At 40.0% G+C, this 19,249-nt stretch overlaps 1 protein-coding gene across 2 annotated transcripts in view; it reads left to right on the forward strand.

Moving 5' to 3' along the window:
• The window catches only part of gpr153 (G protein-coupled receptor 153), an 83,728-nt gene extending 65,522 nt beyond the window's left edge, over positions 1-18,206 (forward strand). Inside the window, exons 4-7 of one of the 2 annotated variants that reach the window (XM_079637382.1) lie at positions 3,065-3,254; positions 12,743-12,772; positions 15,181-15,200; positions 15,506-18,206. In XM_079637382.1, the coding sequence (XP_079493508.1) occupies positions 3,065-3,254; positions 12,743-12,772; positions 15,181-15,200; positions 15,506-16,309 (1,044 nt within the window). In that variant the 3' untranslated portion in view covers positions 16,310-18,206. Of the gene's footprint in view, positions 1-3,064; positions 3,255-12,742; positions 12,773-13,218; positions 13,404-15,180; positions 15,201-15,505 lie in introns of both variants that reach the window. The other variant, XM_079637381.1, reaches the window with a different exon arrangement.
• The last annotated feature ends 1,043 nt before the right edge of the window (positions 18,207-19,249 follow it).

Below are 19,249 nucleotides of genomic sequence, written 5' to 3' on the forward strand. Positions count from 1 at the left end.
ATTGTAACCTGTACAACGAAATTTTTAAAGTGCCAAACAGTTAGTGCATCAGTAAATCAATATCAATAAAATTAAAATTAAAATTAAAAAATTTAAATATCTCCTTATCTCCTTACTATATGAAACATTATTGTTTAGCACATTATCAACCTCTACGTTTGAGCAGATATTCTCGAACACAGTATTTCACAGTAAGCACTGGTCTAAATATTATAATATTCATCATGTTACAGTGTATAAACACTCATATTACATTTATACAAGATTTTGCAATGAAGGGTTGCCATATTTTAACATATTTCAGTCAATGTTTACACATTTTAGTCTGGCAATAAAATGAGTACAAGCTTATGTAACAATATCATGTTAACTAATGTAAGTAGGAATAAATGACTTACTGACAATATCCTCATCTGGATCAAGCCTCACATCGCATTCTTCTTCTGAGGTAAATTCAAAGCTTTAAATCCCTAAGGCGTCTATCTCGACATATCTCTCATGTCTGTGTGGCAAGTATTCCCTGAGTTTGAGCTCATTTTTAAAACTTGTTTCAGAAAGAACTTCACAGAGACTGAGACGGCAAAAAAAAAGCAGATGCGTTCATCGACCCCAGATGGTTTAGAGCCTGGGTTGCTGGTATGATGCGACTCTCAAGCTGATGTGGCCTCTGCTTTGACCATCTACGAGGTCCCAGGCCTGTATGAAAATGGAATTTTGGATCTTACGGTGTATAAATGCTCCCAAATAAGGCTGTAAATTAAACTGATGGAATCCCTTGATCCATGCAGGCTAAGTCATCCCTTAAGCACCGAGACATTGTTGGACATGTGCAGCAAGGGAGTGATGGCCTCAGCCTTGGAGATAGTAGACCATTTTGGCACAAGGCAACTCAGTGTCAAAAACTTGTTGCTTGCTCTTGCCAGGGCACCTCCTTAAACACGAGATTTACCAATCTCAAGCACATCTACCTCTCAAGCAAAGCAAGGGCAGTGTATGAGATGTTAGGGGTTTGAGAGGTTACATTTCTCTTGGGATGAGCTGTGGAGCATGGAAGCATCTCAAATAAGCTTCCCATTAGAAACCACCTATGATGTCCTGCCATCTCCAGTGAACCTCAGCCAATGGTACGAAGAAGATCCTATGTGCCCCTTCTGCTCATCTCTAGCAAACCTGAAGCACATCTTGGTTGGCTCAAGGCCATTATATATACAGTAGAGGCACAACCAGTTACTGAAGTATCTTGCAGCGTCATTGGACTCCAGATGGACCTCTATTACCTCCGGACCAACGGACCAATGCATTACCTCCTCTGTTATGTCTTCATGCTCCCGTAAAGGAGTTTGTGGGGGAAGGGACAAGTGAGGTCAAAGTGAAGACCCCCGATACTGGCCAGTTTGTTGGAGCTCAGGATTGGAAGCTTTTAGCTGACCTGAATCTGAGGTTTTGCTTTTCACCTGAAATTATAGCTACCAATCTTAAACCAGACCTTGTGCTTTGGTCCTCCTCACTTCGCAGAAGTATATCATATTGTGCCCTGGGAGGATGCTGTGGAGGAGGCCTATGAACACAATAGCCTTAGGTATGGTGAGCAACCAAGCAATGTGGAACAATGTGTCTGGAAAGCAATGGTTTGCCCGGTCGAATTTGGCTGTCGAGGCTTTGTCGGTAGATTTGTTATCAAAATTCTTAAGGACTGAGGACAAGCTGTCAAGGCCCTCTCAAGTGCTTCTGAACAAACAAGTCAGTGGTTCTGGATTAAAAGGAAGAACATTGGTTGGGCCCCGTAAAAGCAGAGGCACAGAGTGGAGGTAAAAGCAAAGGGGGTATACCTGGGATGCTAGATGTCACCAATGAACCTTCTGGAGGTGTTGTGGGGAAAGAGGGTGCCCAACTGATGACCCCCAAATTAAGCTTTGAAATTCACTCCCTCTATCCTTGTAACCTCCATATTTGTTCCCCACCCATCCCAGGAAGGTGCAATAATAGCAAGGGTTATTACCATCTAGTCCTAAAATGTAACTGCCTATGTTGTCTTACAAAACACTTGTTCTGCTATTGATGTGGGATACAGGTAATGAAAGGAACAGGTTTGGGGGTATGGGTAGGTTTAAGGGTGGGTTAAGGTATAAGGGAAGGGTCAACAGTGTAATTATAGATGTGATAACATAAATTGATTACAGATGTGATTAAATGCAGGTATTTTTAAATACATTACAAGTATTTTATTTATATAGCGCTTTTTAAAATACAGATTATTTCAAAGCAGCTTTACATAGATAACAGGAAAATAATGCAAAAATGTTTGTTTCCAGAAGAAAATAGCATCACAGTCCAGCTTCAGAAAGTTCAGTGATGTTTCATTTGAGTTTTTAAAACAGTTATTAATTAATAATAATATATAGCTGCTCTGGAGTAAACTGTGATGTCATCGTCCAGCTCAGTTCAGCTCTTGTATAATAGTGTCAATGGAGGCAGATCAATATTATTGTTGAATATTAAATTAAATGTTAAATCTAATGTCCCCAACTAAGCAAGCCAACCCAATGGCAACAAAGTTGGAAAAAGGTGACCGTGAGAAACCAAACCTCCATCAGGTGGCAGAATGGAGAAAAAAACCTTGGGAGAACCCAGGCTCAGTCGGGGGGCCAGTTCTCCTCTGGCCAATGAACGAAAACTGTATGGTTATGATTCAGGCAGCATTATAGGTCAGAAGTCAGATTGGTTTGGAACAATCAGAATTTTATCTTTTTGTTCCATCTGGTTGAAGATTGGAGTCATGCCGGTATGGAGACGGGTTTGTTAAGGATCAGTGCCAATGGCTGTCAGTCGATGAGTCCTTCACAGGCTAGTTGACACAATCTCTTCAGAAACCTACGGGTGATGTCACGGACACTACGTCCATATTTTTTGGAAGACTATGGTTTGTTAAAGACACCTAATATAAAGTGGGACCGTGATGTGTATTACTGACACAGTTCAATTATGCATAAGGTGAACTGTATGTGTCTGTATGCCATTTTTCTTAACTTTTTACCATATAAATAATTGCAGTGCTTCATTGTAGGTGGTGAGCTTTGCCAGCCTGAAATTTGACCGCTCTTACAACTGGATGGTCCTATGTGTGCTCTGGTGCTCCATAGCACAATCAATTCTCCTTCCCATGTTCCTGTGGGCTTGTGACCGCTACAGGGCAGATGTCAAGATGGTCTGGGAGAAATGTGTTGCCATCATGTCCAACGATGAAGTGGATGAAGGTAAGGACCACTAAGCTTCTTTTAGCAGTTTCCAAGGAGAAAACAATGCTGTATTCAAAATAACATAATATTGTACTTCTTACATTACACTATACCAGTGTTTATTTATTTTTAAATAGTCAGAGACAAGACAATACACAGTACTATGCAACAATAAATACTTGTAAATATTATATTATATATATTACATACTTGTCACATAACTTTACTCTTGGATTCTTGAAATGCTAAAATGAAAAAGAAATACAGACAAGATGCATTGGATTGTGGGGGAAAAGCAAATGAGCTCTGCTTTTATAAATCAGGTGAAAATTGAAGAAAGGAATGCAAAAATGCTTTCAAGTAGTATGTGTAATATAATTGTAATTATTCAGTGATATTCAAACACAGCCTCAGATGTTAGAGTGGGGGTGGAGAAAGGAAGTAAAGATAGTTTTATCCTTCAAATGATAAGTTGTTATTATTTTTTTTGTCTTTCAAATTAATTATCAATTAACTTATTAATTGAGTAATTAATTTTACATTCATTACTGCCATGTTTGGGGGGAAAAATCAATTCTACTACAATGATGATTACAGTCATTGGATTTATCATGTGACCTACATTTTGAGATGGATGGCTATTATTTTTAATTATTGTTTCAATCTCTCATTAGTATGTTGTAGCTAACAAAAACTTAAAAAATAAATCTATAACTGGAATGCATGTTAAGAGATGCCTTTGTAGAACTGCCACTGTTGAAGTTTTGCTGCAAAGTTCCTTCACTCTAATTTATGTCACAGGCAAATGGTTCAATAAGCCTGCTGCAGGATGTTATATCTAAACATTTTAAAGCGCCCCTATTTATGCTTTTTCAAGTATTACCTTTCATGTAATTTCATGAAAAGTTCTGAAGCTGAAAGTGCACGATAAATAAAGTCATTGTCTCTCAAAAAAATAAAATTGACTTCGAACCACCTAAACGAGTCGTCAGTAATCCCACTTTGTTATGGCTACACGTCCCTGGGTATACATTTGCATAATGCCTGCCTATGGACCGCAAACAACGTCTTCTTTGACCGGCCCTCAAACTCTATATCTGGTGTTGTGTACATATTGAGAAGACATTGTTTTCTACTCTGCAAAAGCAAATTATCTTTGTAAACACTTCCACAGGATGAGGATGTGAATGGACAGTGGTTAAAATTACCACAGCGGTATTAAAAGCAGTAAAACATTTTGACGATTGCTTCTCAAATCTTTGTGAGGTCTAAATGGAATTTACAAAATTATTATCCATTAAAGATGGGACAGTACTCACTTTATTTGGACCAACTAGCTCCTCTGAATTACAAACTGTAAGAATAATTATTGATGTGTAAATGTGTTCTGCCGGGTGTTCAAAATACATAGTTTTTGTTTTATATTGTTTATATTATTACCTAAAATTGTGTCCATTATTGCAGATTGTCTGTTGTTCTTACTACTTTTGAGTAATGATAAAGGATGGAGCAAGATTTGTTTTACAAACTTTAGTGTTACATCAGTCATTCACGTTAGTGCTCAGCTAACGTATGCGGCTATGTGCTGTTATTGATACAGTTAAGGATGCAGTTCCCACATGTGCACCGCAATAAATTAGAAATATAAACATAGGTTTGTTGATGGACACACACTTGTTAACGCTGATGGTGAGGAATTACAGTTGCAACATCTCATAATGTACAGTACGTCAAACTGAATAGCTCATCACTGAGAAATGTCCTGCTCAAGTCGTCCTTGTGATGGAGGTTTGGGTTGAATTACTGTACTAGTTCTTCCAATGTTTCATCATCGGACTCGCATTCGAATTGATATGGTAAAATCAACACCATCGTCACTGTCTTTACAGTCTGTAAAATCGCTGTGCTTTAGGAAGCCTACAGAGCTGAAATTCACTTATGTTAATGGATAGTGTCGTTTCTGACCAATTACAACAGAGTGGGCCTACTGGCCAATCAGAGCAGAGTAGGTTCGTGGAAAGGAGACTGAATCTTCGGACGAGTCCTTTCAGAATCATTGAAATATGTGGTGATGTGAAATGTATGAGAAAATAAAAGCTTTTTTTGACCTTTGATGCATGGCCTCCAAAACAAAATTAGGAACCTTTAATGTAACATAATAGGGGCACTTTAAATTAAATAAATCCAGATAAATTAAAATAAAAAATGTCCCCATGTACCCATGGTTCCCTGAGAAGGGGAATAAGAGACTGTGTCTTGGATTGACATAACACACTTCATCAACTTCTTTGTCTGAAGGAGACAACGAGATACAGTGTCTCGTTTCCCTTCTCAGGGAACCATGGTTACAGTCCTAATCTAAATGTTCCCTTTCGAAGTGGAACTCAACACTGCATCTTGGAATAACACTATCGGGAACAAATACACACTCTGCCTTGCTGAGGGAATGCCTGCCTCTCTAGGTGATATGTACAACCATAGTGGGCATAGCATAAGTTGACTCAACAGATTTTTCTTTAATCAGAGTCAGATCATCAACCCAGGGCACAACCCTTCAAAGACTCACATAGAAGCACTCCCTAAGTCATCCTCTCCCAATAAAATATGCTGGCTTCAATTTTCTTATAGCAAGGGAAGTCCTGGCCTTTATAACCTTCCTACCTCCCTTCCAGGCCATTTTTAGCCCCAAGAACAGAGCTCTAAGGAATGAACGGCTTATCTATGACAGCCTCATTCGCTTGCCACAGCTTTTCAGGGAGTAATTGTCAAAGCGAGAATATTTAAACTACAACCTGGATGGTACCACTACTTCCAAGAGGGATGCAACACTTTAGATTTCATGTGAAAGGTTGAACAACAACATGGCAAATATAGTTGCCTAAAACTCCTGCAGTCAAATCGAACTCCGCCCTCTCAGGGACCCGCAGGGGAGCTCCAGCTCTACTTGGCCCACAAACAACCGGAGGAGAGTGCTCCCTCCCTGCTTGAATTTGACCCAAAATCCAACGAGACTTCTCTATCACTCTAATACGAAAGTGCAAAATAACAAGGAGGACTGCCAATTTTAGGCAAACTACCTCTACTTGTTAGGTTCTTAACATGGACCACTGGACTTTAGAAGGACAAGCAAGGGACCCTACTTTAAGACCCACTCTTTATTAGGATTATTAGGCTTCTGTCAATGCACGAATCCAATATAATGTTACACATGCTTTATCTTTCCCGATTGTTTACGTTCCCTTAAGACATAACCGACTATGATTACAAGAGATGGGCGGTTTTTTTTACATAATTTTGTATAAATGTGTCTGTTCAATTGCAATAAGATGTTAAAAAGAGCTTAAATCAGTATTCCCATATGTTACCAGGCGTTCAGGTTCATGTTCTCACAACATTGCTAGAATTCATAAAAATGTAACCTGCCAACTGGCGATTGACACCGTTTCATATGCTCGCCTACACTAAAATCTCAGAGGGCGATAAATTCTTTTCTTTCTCCTTGATGTCCACCAGGTTTAACCACAAGTGCCTTTCCATCACCACCATTGCTGCCATTCCATGACCAATTACAATGGCTGTTTGTTTAGTGGCTCGGGGGGCTAATTCCATGGTCCATCTCTCAGCAGATCCGCCTGGTAGGCCTGTAACACAACCATAGTGTAAATGGCCCCTCCGACCTGACCTGCTGCCACATACGCCCTGCCATTCAAGTGTGAGGTGGTCTGTAGAGGCCGGCAGTGGCTCAGTGGTTCATGAAGGTTGTCTGCAAACCGCAATCCCCGGTTCCACCTGACCAAGTGTCGAGGTGTCCATGAGCAAGACACCTAATCCCAGCTTGGATGGCGCCTTGCATGGCTGACACCGCCGTCGGTGTATGAATGGGTGAATGTGAGGCAACATGTAAAGCGCTTTGGTGGCCATTGGGTCTGTGAAAGCGCTATATAAATGCAGTCCATTTACCATCTCTACACCGGATGCGACCGTTAATCCATTTCTCCCTCTACTATGAGAAGTATTGCAATTGCTTGGAATATGTCACAAATAGAACGAGGCATTTGTTTACTGTTGGGGATTCGTCACGTCGCACAGTGCCATATCCAGTGTAGACCACATCACTGATTATAATGAGTTATATTATCTTTTGTCGCGTCACATCGCTCTGTTCGCTTCCGGTGTAGATATGGTGTTAGATGGCAGGGCAGGAACCTCCAGGGAGGGCAGGACACTTAAATGCTCGCAAGCATCTCTTCAACAGGTGTCATCCTCAAATATCCATGCTCGCTCAATCCCTCCACATTCAAATGATGAAACTGATAAAGGCGAGCTAAATGTGGTTTCTTTCATGACTTTTCCACTTCCAGGTGGAGATCGGAAAGAAACGGAAGGCTCATGGGGAAAGGGCGATTTTGGCTAATCTAGCAATGGCGTGGGCCATAACATCCAACAATTCCCCATATGCGGGGCTGGCAGGTTGAGAAGATTCAGTACAGACTATACACTCTAAAAAATGCTGGGTTGTTTCAACCCAATTTTGGGTCTAATATGGACAAACCCAAACGTTGGGTTAAAAATGTAATTAAAAAATGTAACCCAACGGCTGGGTTTGTCCATATTTGACCCAAAATTGGGTTGAAACAACCCAGCATTTTTGCATTATGACCTGTACTGCAGCAAGTCACCAAATGTTTTGGCTTCACTTTTCAGGATGTGTGTGGCACACTTGGTACAAATGCTATCTTTGCCCTCTTCAACCACATTCAGCTCCTCCTGGCTGGATGGTGCCAGCAAAATGCTATCTGCTGGATCAGATGACGCTAAAGACAGCTCATCCTGATCCAACAGATTGCTCAAGCCCGCAACTGAGGAACGATTATCTGTATTTCTTGAATTCCTCTGCTAGTTCAACCTGCGATCTCCACAACTTGAGCCACCATTGTGCCTTGGGTAAAGCGGGGCCTGAGCCACGAGGTGCAGATCTTTGTCCTACATCCCTTGAGAATAAGGCCAAGCATGAGTGGAGCTTCCACATTGTGATCTTCTTACAGAGCCCTTGAGCACTGAACGCACATGCTCCTCACCCAAGCACAGAATGCACAGGTTGTGTGTGTCTTCAGGTGTCAAAAACCTGGGACACAGAGGCACACAGACAAAAAAAATACTGATGATGTGTGTCTCTTATACTTCCGGGCACTCCACTAATGATGTCACGGACTGTCATCAGCCATTGAAAACTTGGCGTGAGTTCATACGTGTTTCAGACACTGGTCACGCTGATGGCATTCCCCATTGCGTCAATCCAAGACTCAGTGATGTGTTCCACTTAGAATGGGAATTGCAATGGAGCACAAAAAGGGAAAAAATAAAGGGAAATTTCGAGAAGGGCAAGCAAAACTACCCAAAATTACAACGTAACTATTTCACATACATGACGTACATAGGGCCCTATCTTGCACCCAGCGCAATTGACTTTGAACACCGACGCATGTATCATTCCTATTTTGCACCCGCGCACAGCGGACTTTTCCCTCCACAGACGCACGTCGGTAAATTAGGGAATGAATTTGCGCTCGCGGGGGCGGTTCAGCGCAAAGAGGAGGCGTGTTCCGGCGCAAAACTTCCATGGTGCTATTTTCCAGTTTTAGAAAGCAATTGCGCCATTGACCAGGAAAAAAACAGTCTAAAGACAGTGGCGCGTTGCGCGTTAGTCATATGGTATTTTAAGGGCGCGTGCTTGGCCATAATGTTAACGCGCATCCACTTTGATTCTCTAATATAAACAGATGCAGCAGTTTTCATTTTTGCAAATCATACATTATTACAAGGAAAAATATTAACACACGAGGGAAATCATTGTTGTGTCTGTGAAGATGTGAAAAAGATAAAAAAATCTATCTAGAAAAAAAAAAATCTAGATTAGGCTAGACATTTACTACCCAAATTATACGCCTGTTTAACCGAAGCTAATTTGGGTGGGTTTCTCCCATCATCCCCAATGTCACTTCTCTGTGTTTTACGGTCCTGACGAGAACATCGGCCTCCTCGGCTGTGAACCGCTCCTGGCGTGCGCTGGCAAATCCGCCGTTATAATAGCGATCCGCCATGGAACAAGCGCGCCGGCTCTTAAAGGGAATGTGAGAGGACGCTCTGATTGGTTTATTTCACGTTACGCCCAAACCACACCTATGAATAATGAAGCTACTTCAGACCAACCCCTTTTAGATTTGCGTCGGGCGCAAGAGTCATATATCCCGCCAGGAAAATAGCAACAGCGCCGGGATCCGCCCACAAAGTTACTTGCACTTTGCACTTTGACACTTGCGTTTCAGATCGTTAAAATAGGGCCCATAGTGTATAAGTGCATATAGTGCATCATTTGGGACATAGATTTTATGTGTGCTGCTGAGCTTATTTTTGGTTGACTTTTATCAGTTTGTTTTGGTTTGTTTTGTAATGTTCAGAGCTTATCTTTTATCTTGTTTTATCTTTTTTCATTGTTGAGTTTTTTTTTATGTTGAGCGATGATGTCACACCTTTCCAAGATGTATCTCCAGCAGTTGCTTGACTGTTGTACAAGACCAGTCTACAAACAGTTATTAATTTAATATAAGATCTAAATTAAACTCTTTGTATTCATGCTAAGAATACTTAGCTTGTCTTAAAATCAGCCAATAAGCTTATTTACATTCTATATTGTCTGGGTTTTCTCAAATGTTTTTTTTTTTACTTTCTTCTGACTTGGCTAGATGAGAACGCCTCAGTTACGTATATAACCCTAGTTCCCTGAAGAGGGAACGAGACGCTGCGTCGAAACGCTGCTTCAAAACGCTGCGTTGAAACGCTGCTTCAAAACGCTGCGTCGAAACGCTGCCCTTGCCTGATTGCATCATAAGGCACGTATGGAATCAGTCTAATATCGAGACCGAACGTCATAGGCGGGTGACGTCATCGACCAGGAAAATATAAAGGTTCCCTGAATCACACACACCCAGGGGCACTGGGTGACCCAAAACAAACAAACAATTGTTCAGATTTCCTCCACAGGGCAGCTCTGTGGACATAAGCATCTAGGGCCCTCACCGGGAAGCGCAGATTTAGTTTCTCTTGGTCTGACATCAGAAAAGGAGGAGGACAAAAAGCCTGCAGTACTATTGGTCTAACAATATTAGTAGGGACCTTACGAACATAGCCTGGAGGAAGGACTTTACCAGGGAGAAACAGAGAGTGCCTGAATGTCTTCAGTTCTTTAGAGAGATGAAATAGCAAGAAGAAAGATAGTTTTTTGAGAGTAATGAATTTCTCAGAAACTTCTTCAATGGGCTCGAACGGAGCTAGGATGAGGCCTTCTAATACAACGGCCAAGTCTCAGGTTAGCACCCTCGTGCGGACTGTTGGTCTCAGCCTCAAAGTGCCACGAAGGAAACGTGATATCAATGGGTGACTCTCCAGAGAAACTCCACTCAAAGGGACGTGGTAAGCTATTGCCACCACGTACACCTTCAGTGTGGAGGGGGATAACCCTGCGGAGAAGTGCTCCTGCAGGAACTCAAGCACTGGCTCAAGCACTGGCTTCATCACTGTCTCCTCTTCACCAGTAAGCTGGTGTGTGGTGGGCGTTCTGGTGCAATATGGCTGCCGTCGCATCATCCAAGTGGATGCTGCACATTGGTGGTGGTTGAGGAGATTCCCCCCCTTCTATTAAAAGCGCTTTGAGGTCTCAGAAAAAGCGCTATATAAATGTAACAAATTATTATTATTATTGTGTGCAGGCATGCCACAGCCTGACCTGCCGCCGAATAAGCTTTATCCACCAAAACCAATGTATTTCTTAGTGGCTTGGAGGGTAATGCCAGTGCTTTAAAGGACAATGCAGACTCAGGAGAGAGATGGCTCGCAAGCGTAACTGTGTTGTTTAAACCCATGTATATTTGAATATTTAGATAGCTGGGGACTATATACACGGTACGAAACCAGTCTTTTTCACGACTTCGACACCTCAGTGTGGAGGTAGGGAAAAAACGGCAAGCACCGGCATGGAGGCTGCATGCGGCAAGGCAGAAAACGTTCATTGAGCTTACTTTTCTACCTAGATTCTTGTTTGTCAGCTGGACTCTCAATGCTTAATTTTTCTACTGCACGAGTGAGCACCTCCTCAAGCTCCTCACATGCAGGAGACTGAAGTGATGAGTGAAGTGATGTTCCGATACTAACAGCATCCATCTCCTCAGAACTGGATAGTTGCAGTACCGGGCCTCAGACAAGGTGGAAATAACCGCAGACCGTGCTTCCAAACCCTGAACTGAGGCACTGCATCTGACAGGTGAAGGCTGAGATAGGGCTGGGCCCGTCTCAAACCCCTCTGTCAGATCCATTTGCGAACCCCACATCTGAAGTCGCCGCTCTGCCTTGGTAGAAGCGGGACCCGAGCCGCGGGGAGCGCAAACCAAACTGCCCTCCTCAAAGAGCGATCGTCGGGAGCGCAGCGTGGTAGAGGCTCATAATGCTCACAAACAGCTCCCTCGAGAGCTGACTGGGCATGCTTCACTCCCAAACAAACAACACATAGTTGGTGTGTATTCCCACCCATGAGATAGAGTTCAGGGATGTACACTCTTCCTATAATGTTGCTCGCTCACCATATTATAGTTAATATACTGTGTATATATATATATATATATATATATATATATATATATATATATATATGATAAAACTCCTGCCTAGTTTCAACTAAGGACAGACAAAAACACTTTTTCAGACAATGTTTCACACAGCGCGCTTGCTGAAGGCACAGAAGCTAGCGCTGTTGTGATTCAGGGGTGCTTTATAGTTTCCTGGTCGATGACGTCACCCGCCTATGAAGTTCTGTCTCGCCATTGGACTGATTCCATGCGTGCTTCTTGAAGCAATCATGCAAGAGCGTTCCCGCAGCGTTTCAACGCAGCTCGAGTTCCTTTGAAAGGGACATTTCAATATGTTCAGTTCAATCCTGTTAAATCCTGCCATTTCTTACAGTGTACAATAAAATGTGTAACTTTGTATTAGCCACCACTATCATAAAAAAATAAATAATAATAATTAAACAAAATGTAAATATGAAAGAAGCTTCTTACAACCTTTCAGACCCTATATTAATTTACTATACGCATAGTTTTCTGTACCCAATAAAATATTAAATGGTATTTTGTTTGCAACTATTTATACCGGAAATATTAAAACATAAAAACAAATGCAAAAATGTAAAAAGATTTTATATGGATTCCCATCAAAAATAGCTAGAGGTCACATGATAATTATATCATTAATATGCTTAATCATAAACTATTAGTAAACTGAAGCTGTCATGATGTATTGCTGAATGTAGGTGTTAAGTGTCTGACTTTGCTGTTAGCTGTATTTCATTACCCTTCCGGCTATTTGGCACCATTTCTAAGTTTGCAGTCATAAGGAATATGTGCAAGAAATGGATTTTGTGATCTTAATTTTACAAGTGCTCTGCTTCTTTTCAGATGGTTTGCCTTGTGTAACACAACTCAGTTGTATGTATAAGGGTTGCTTCTTGTACTTGTGTCTCACTCAAATGCATGCTAAGCTCTGCTGCCTGTTCTAATAGCTGATCTCATCTGTCATCCCGCTGTATGCCCCCATTTTGCCTTAAGATCAGCATTTCACATTGCTCTACAACTGCTTTTAAAGTTCTGAAAAGAAAAATTGTTTGTAGAATCTTTTGCACCAAAACAAATTTTAGGGAATTTTAATAGGTAAATGGCAACAGTCAGTCATGATTTTCAGTACAAGACACTTTAGTGGATGCTAACGATTTCAAATAAAGCATTTTTTACGACCTCCAATTCTAATGCGGACCACGTAAATCTATAAAAGGGAATTTTTTTCCTACCTATTCGTCTGTCTGTCTGTCTGTCTGTCTGTGTATATTGAGCACACTGATTTTTAATCCTGATATATATGCTTTCTGCGTTTGCAGAAAACAGCCAGGATGGAGGCATTCATCCGGACTTAATATTTGACAGACCATTTGACTATAGCTCCGCTGGTGATATCATGACGGTAGACCGTATTGCCAAATACGAATTCTCAACCTTAGAAAGGGGGGGCTCCCAGGGTTATCCATTGAGGGAGCTTCAGGAAGATAAAATGCACTATTTGCAGGTATATTTCCATTGATTTTGTTTTAAAATTTATCTTTTCTTTATTTTTAATTAAAAATGTGCATGTTGCAATGGCCCTCCACCTCAGTATTTGCAAAACCTTTATAGTCACTATTATACAATAATATCACCTCTTTTACTGGAATCATTTTATATTCCCGTTGTCTTACCTATTAGACTTTTCAGACATCAATATTTGAAATTGTAGACTTGTTTTGTGAGAGAACTGTTTGGAAAATATGATCTAACAAACACTTTTGTTTTCTTCACCCAGTGGTATCTTGGTATTTTTGATTTAGGCCTACTGTTGCAGGGCTCATGTGATGACTGCCACTAATGCCTTTTCAGTTTATACTTTAAAGTTAAAAGCTTGAAGTCATTGCAAATATAGTTAAGTAAAAAAACTAAATTCAAATACTCTGAATTTGAAACGTGACTAATCATGTGTCATGTTGTAAAAATCCCATGCTATAAATATTATGACCCACTATGACTAGACCCATCATGATTGAACCACTTCTACAAGGACATTGTACTATTAAGGCTTATAGACTCCTATTATAGACTGCCAGTATGTTTTAGAGGTGTGCAATGCTTCACTTCAAACTTTTAACCTTTTTACATTTAAATGATTACTTACTGCCCATAAACCCTCACATGTAACCTCCACATGTAACTTTCATTGGCCTGGATTATCAGTTTAACATTTTATAATTTTTTTCTCTCTGTATAAATAATTAACCAATTATTAAAAATATGCATGACTGGAATGAAATATTGGACTTTGGAGGTTAAATGTGGAGAATATGCCATAAATGTGTACGCCAAACACTACCCAAATCTCTGTTAGACAATGTGCAGTGCTTGACTGCTTTTCATTGCTGATTTTATTGCTATATACATTGCACGAATCAACTTTTGAAGTTCTCTTCAAAGTTTATAAAACATTGTGTGTGTTAGAATTGCTCCAAAGACGTTCAGCAAAAAACACTGATGCTTATTGATAAAGACCTCAAAATCACGTGCCTATGTTAGAACATTATTGGTTCTATTAGACTACAGAATCAAGGTTCTCTTTCAATTTCACCAGTGTTTTGCATCATCATCATCAAGTATCAGAATGTCATAATAATTGGGAAGTACAAGCTGCTATTGTTTTTGCTGTCAAGCTATTTAGGCTTATAGAACAATAAATGCTTCCAGACAATAATATTAAACACTGTCAAAGAATTGTGAGGTAATTCCTTTATATGAGACTCAATTATGTTTTTATCAGTGGGCAGTGTATTTAAATGACAAGCTTTTACAAAATAGACATATCATTTTAATCAGCTGAGTATCAAGGTTTAAAAATGTAAAATGGCAAAATGTAAAAATGTTGAAGTATTCATAATAGCTGGTCCTGTATCATAATTTAATACATAATTAAGGTTGTGCATTAGTTGATAATATATTTAAACAGTTAAGATCATCAGCATTGGTTTTTAAATAAAACTACTCGCTGAGCTATTACAAAATGTATTTTTAAATTGTTAAATTATTAATAAAAAAAAATAAAAAAAACTAACACACTGAATGGCATTGCTTTGATGCTTTGCTTCCCTCTTCTGGCCAGAGTATAGTAAAGAGCTCATAATCCATAGGACTTCTTTGTTAACTGCCGTCTCATTCCTTCATTAACCAGTTGCTTCCATGCTAGGCTTGTGCTGTTTGCTTTGGATAGTGTACTAAAAGTTCTTTCGAATACTAAAAACTAATTTTATGTCTTTCCTGTGTAGTTCTCAGAACAATGTGGAATGTGAGTATCTATTTGAAGAATGAGTGATTATAAACTAAAAATAATATTTACTTCATTTTGTACTCAAAACATTTTTAAAGGACATCCCTATTAAAAGGTAAAAATCTATGAATATTAGTACTTTAAAGTGAAAGCAGGCCTGTGTTGCAATTATACGTAGTTCACAAAATTCCATTGATTTTGACTTTAAGATATGCGAAAGCATTGAGAACATGTTTTGTGTCTTTAGATTGAGCCGGAGGCAGAGATGTGTAAAATTGTGCTTTTAGAAATGTACTGCTTCATTCGTCTGTGTGTTACTCCAGGTGCCCCCTACAAGAAGATACTCCCACGACGAAACCGACATGTGGACCACCGGTCAGATCCCGTCTTACCTGCATCGCTGGGGCTCCACAGAGGACATCATTGGCATCCCGCAGTGCAGCTTGCCACGCCACGAGAGACGTCGGAGCAGCCCGGCATCCTACCACGAGGAGAGCCATCCTCACCGCAAAAGGAGGCGATCAGAGGACATGCATTCACTCAAGCAGATTCCACGAGTCGAGCGTTATGAGGACGATTTCAAGTGCTTTAGCCGTGATGAAGTGATTAATTTCATCGACGAGACACCACTGGCTAGTCCAATGAGGAGCCCTCACCAAGCCTCTGTGATCTCTCTGGTCCCGCAGACGTTCGAGCAGCACATCGTCTTGTTGCCGCATTTTCCGCTCACGCACTTTGAGCGCGAGCCTCAAGCGTTGAGACGCTGCTCTGGCCATGGCAAAGGAGCCACACTAACTGAGATCCCTCAGGATACACAGAGCAAGGCAAAGAACGGTAGTGACGGCAGGGGTGCAGTCGGCGAAGGCTCGAGCATTAAGGGATGCCTTGAGCATAGGTGTGATGCCAAGCGTGCATCAGAGCTGGTTCTGTTGGCCCAGGGTGGACGGACAGGGGATCAGTCTTCTTCAAGTATTACGACAGGACAGGTAGATCCATCTGCTTGGGTGGACCAGAAACACCTGTCTAAAGGCGAAAGCAAAGAAAGCACAAATAGTTTTATAAGTTCACAATCTGCATCGTCAGGCTATATCACTTTTCACTCCGAATCCATAGGATCCACAAACTAAGGAACCGTTTTATGAGTATTATAAAAAATAGTCCCTGATATGTTAGTATTAAAGCTTTTACTAAGTGGAATGTTTTTGTAATCTAGGAAGTAGCCTTTTTGAGATGGTTGATTCAAAATGGCATAGGGACAGCATTGGGTTTTCTTTTTTTATCGGATACAGAGCTGGGTTATGGGTTTGGCCCTGTGGGGCCAGTTCACCTCCAAGCCAAGGGAAGCTGAACAGTAGATTAGAGTCCTGAGCTCAACACTTGAAGTGTGAGATGTTCACAAGGGCTTCTGCTTATACAAGTGAGCCTCTATCTTATGACAGTTTTCAGCTTTATGTTTCAATGATAATTTTGTGTTCTGGTCAAATGACTGCCTTTCTTGAACAAGGAATACGGGCCTGTTCCATGACTTTGTGTAGGCCTAGATAGGGTAGGCCTGGGAGTTCATGCTTAATTCTAATACTATAAAAATGTCTTGCATTCATGTCTAAAGATGCATACTAAGTTTAGCCATCTAATATTAGCCAAACAAAACATAATCTTCCATATTTTTTGGCCAAACTGCCCTTGTCCTCATCCACTGCATTCAAAGACGTGTGCCCAGTAGACCATAATCCAGATAATTCTGTAGCGATATAGCATTATATTACTTTTGAGGGGATTCATGTTTCATTGAACAGTTTGCAGATTTCTGATTTCAGATTTTTATTTCCTGCATTATATGAAACCTCAAAGGTCAACTTGGTTGTGGAAAAGGTTGGAAGTTATATAGTGTTTCTTTACAACACTTAGCTCACAGAGCTTTTAGCTGACTCTTTAACTGTGTTTTTGTTGTTTCTGGTGATGTGGCATGTTTTAAATGTTTTAGTTTTTAATATTTAAGTAAAGAAAAAATATATTTTGTTATATCATTTGAATTCATATTTTTGAAGCACAAGGTTCTCTTTGAAGATCCAGACATGCTTGCCAATAGCCTAAAAATGTTTCACAGATATGTTTTAACAAGTTTGTGTTAAGTGCTTTGTGATGATTGAAAATGTATTTCCGATGCATTGTTATTCTCATGATTACAGTCTTATTTGTCTGGTAGCCCGTAACAAAGTATGATATGAAAAGTGACACTATTTAAAAACACCCTTAACCTGCACCAACATGCATCGATATGCACTTTTACAAAACAAGTGACATAATCTTGTCACGTGGAGAAAATTACTTTTTGAAAGAAAGCTGGTGGTGTTTGATTTGTTATAGTAGACATAACCACTGATTCAGAATTGGATATTTGTTGTATTATTTTATGTTGTATATGACCACATTTTCTACACTTATCCCAAGATTTCCGCTTTTAAATAATTTGTTTTTGTTAATTATATAAAAAAAATCAATTGTTTGCTGCCAGCATGCACTTTTGTACGTTTCATACAGCCATATATTGGTGTTGAGATATCAAATGGTGCTTGATAGCTAGGCAGCTAGGGATCCACTAGGACATTCTTAAAATTTCATGTGGGAAACAGGTTGACCTCAAAGTCCAATTTACATTAAAGGCATTAATAAGAGTCTTCCTCCTCCTATACTCTGGACGGCTGTACAATCCCCCCCCCCCATGGATTTTGACATAATTGGGATGATGAAAATCAATGTGTCTAAAGGATTGCTAGTGGAAAATATACATTAACTAAAATCAAGACTTGTGTTATATAACCACTTACATACAGGGGTGACTGTATTAATTTACATACAGACAGTAAATCATTCCAAACTAACTTTAGCTGGACAATAACGTTATTCGAGTTGCTGGAAAGCCAAAACAACCTCTGTTACTTTAATTTCCTATTATCACTGTAAAGCTGCTTTGAAACAATATTGTTAAAAGCTATATTGTTAAAAGCAATAAATGAAGGTGACTTGACTTGACCTGGCATAGGATATTTTTCACAGTTATCGAGAATGATATGTAGCACTGAAACCTAAACATGCCACAGATTTGAGCCTAAATTAATGGTTAGAACGATCACTATTATACTAGCACAGTGGGTATTTTAAATAGTTTTGAATATGAATGCAAACAAACAGTGTTCAGTTTCAAACCAGCTTATATTATACATAAAAAAATATAATATAAATAAAATTTTAAAAGGTTTTCAAAGGTTACAAGGCTCAAGTTTTGTCCATGCATTGAGTGTTCAACTATCTTAATTGAACATTTGTATCTCCACCTTTGGCAAAGTGTTTTTGATTACTGATGTTTTGTTGTTGAAATATCCCCCCCCCCTCCCCCCTCTCTCTCTCTCTCTCTCTCTCTCTCTCTCTCTCTCTCTCTCTCTCTCTCATTCAATTAGCTTTACTGACATGACTGTGTAGAATAGCACAATGTTGCCAAAGCATTAAAGGCACAGTATGTAAGTTTCACCTCTAGAGGTCACTTGTTCAAAACAATAACAAAGGCGTAGGCTTGATGACACAGTGAGTGAGCGTGGAATCATGGGATGTGTCGTCTTGTGTCGTCTGCGTTAGCTCGGTGGCTGGTATGAGACACTTGTTGCACACTGCAATAAGCTAGATTGATATTAAAATACATTAATCAAAGCTGAGTTGCTAAATGCAATTAATTTCAAAACATTGTATGATGGATAAAATGCTGTACTGTTGCTACAAATAAATCTCTTTCTCATTATCCTATGTTAGCCACTTGACAAAATAGTGTTGTCTGATTTACTTTTTGGGTACTAACATGTTACTCGCAGTAAATAAATAAAAATGAGAAAACAATAAGACTAACCGTGTTGAGCTATTTAACAAATGATTAGTTTTTCAGTCAATAAAGGTATCCTACAGTGGCTCACTTGTCTAATAAAACACTTATGGTGCGTTCACACCGGACGCGAATAGCACGTCAGGCGCAAGTGATTTCAATGTTAAGTCAATGCAAAGACGCGTTATGTGCGTAA

Source organism: Phoxinus phoxinus (assembly GCF_949152265.1).
Source record: "Phoxinus phoxinus genome assembly, chromosome: 15".
Classification (NCBI taxonomy): domain Eukaryota; kingdom Metazoa; phylum Chordata; class Actinopteri; order Cypriniformes; family Leuciscidae; genus Phoxinus; species Phoxinus phoxinus.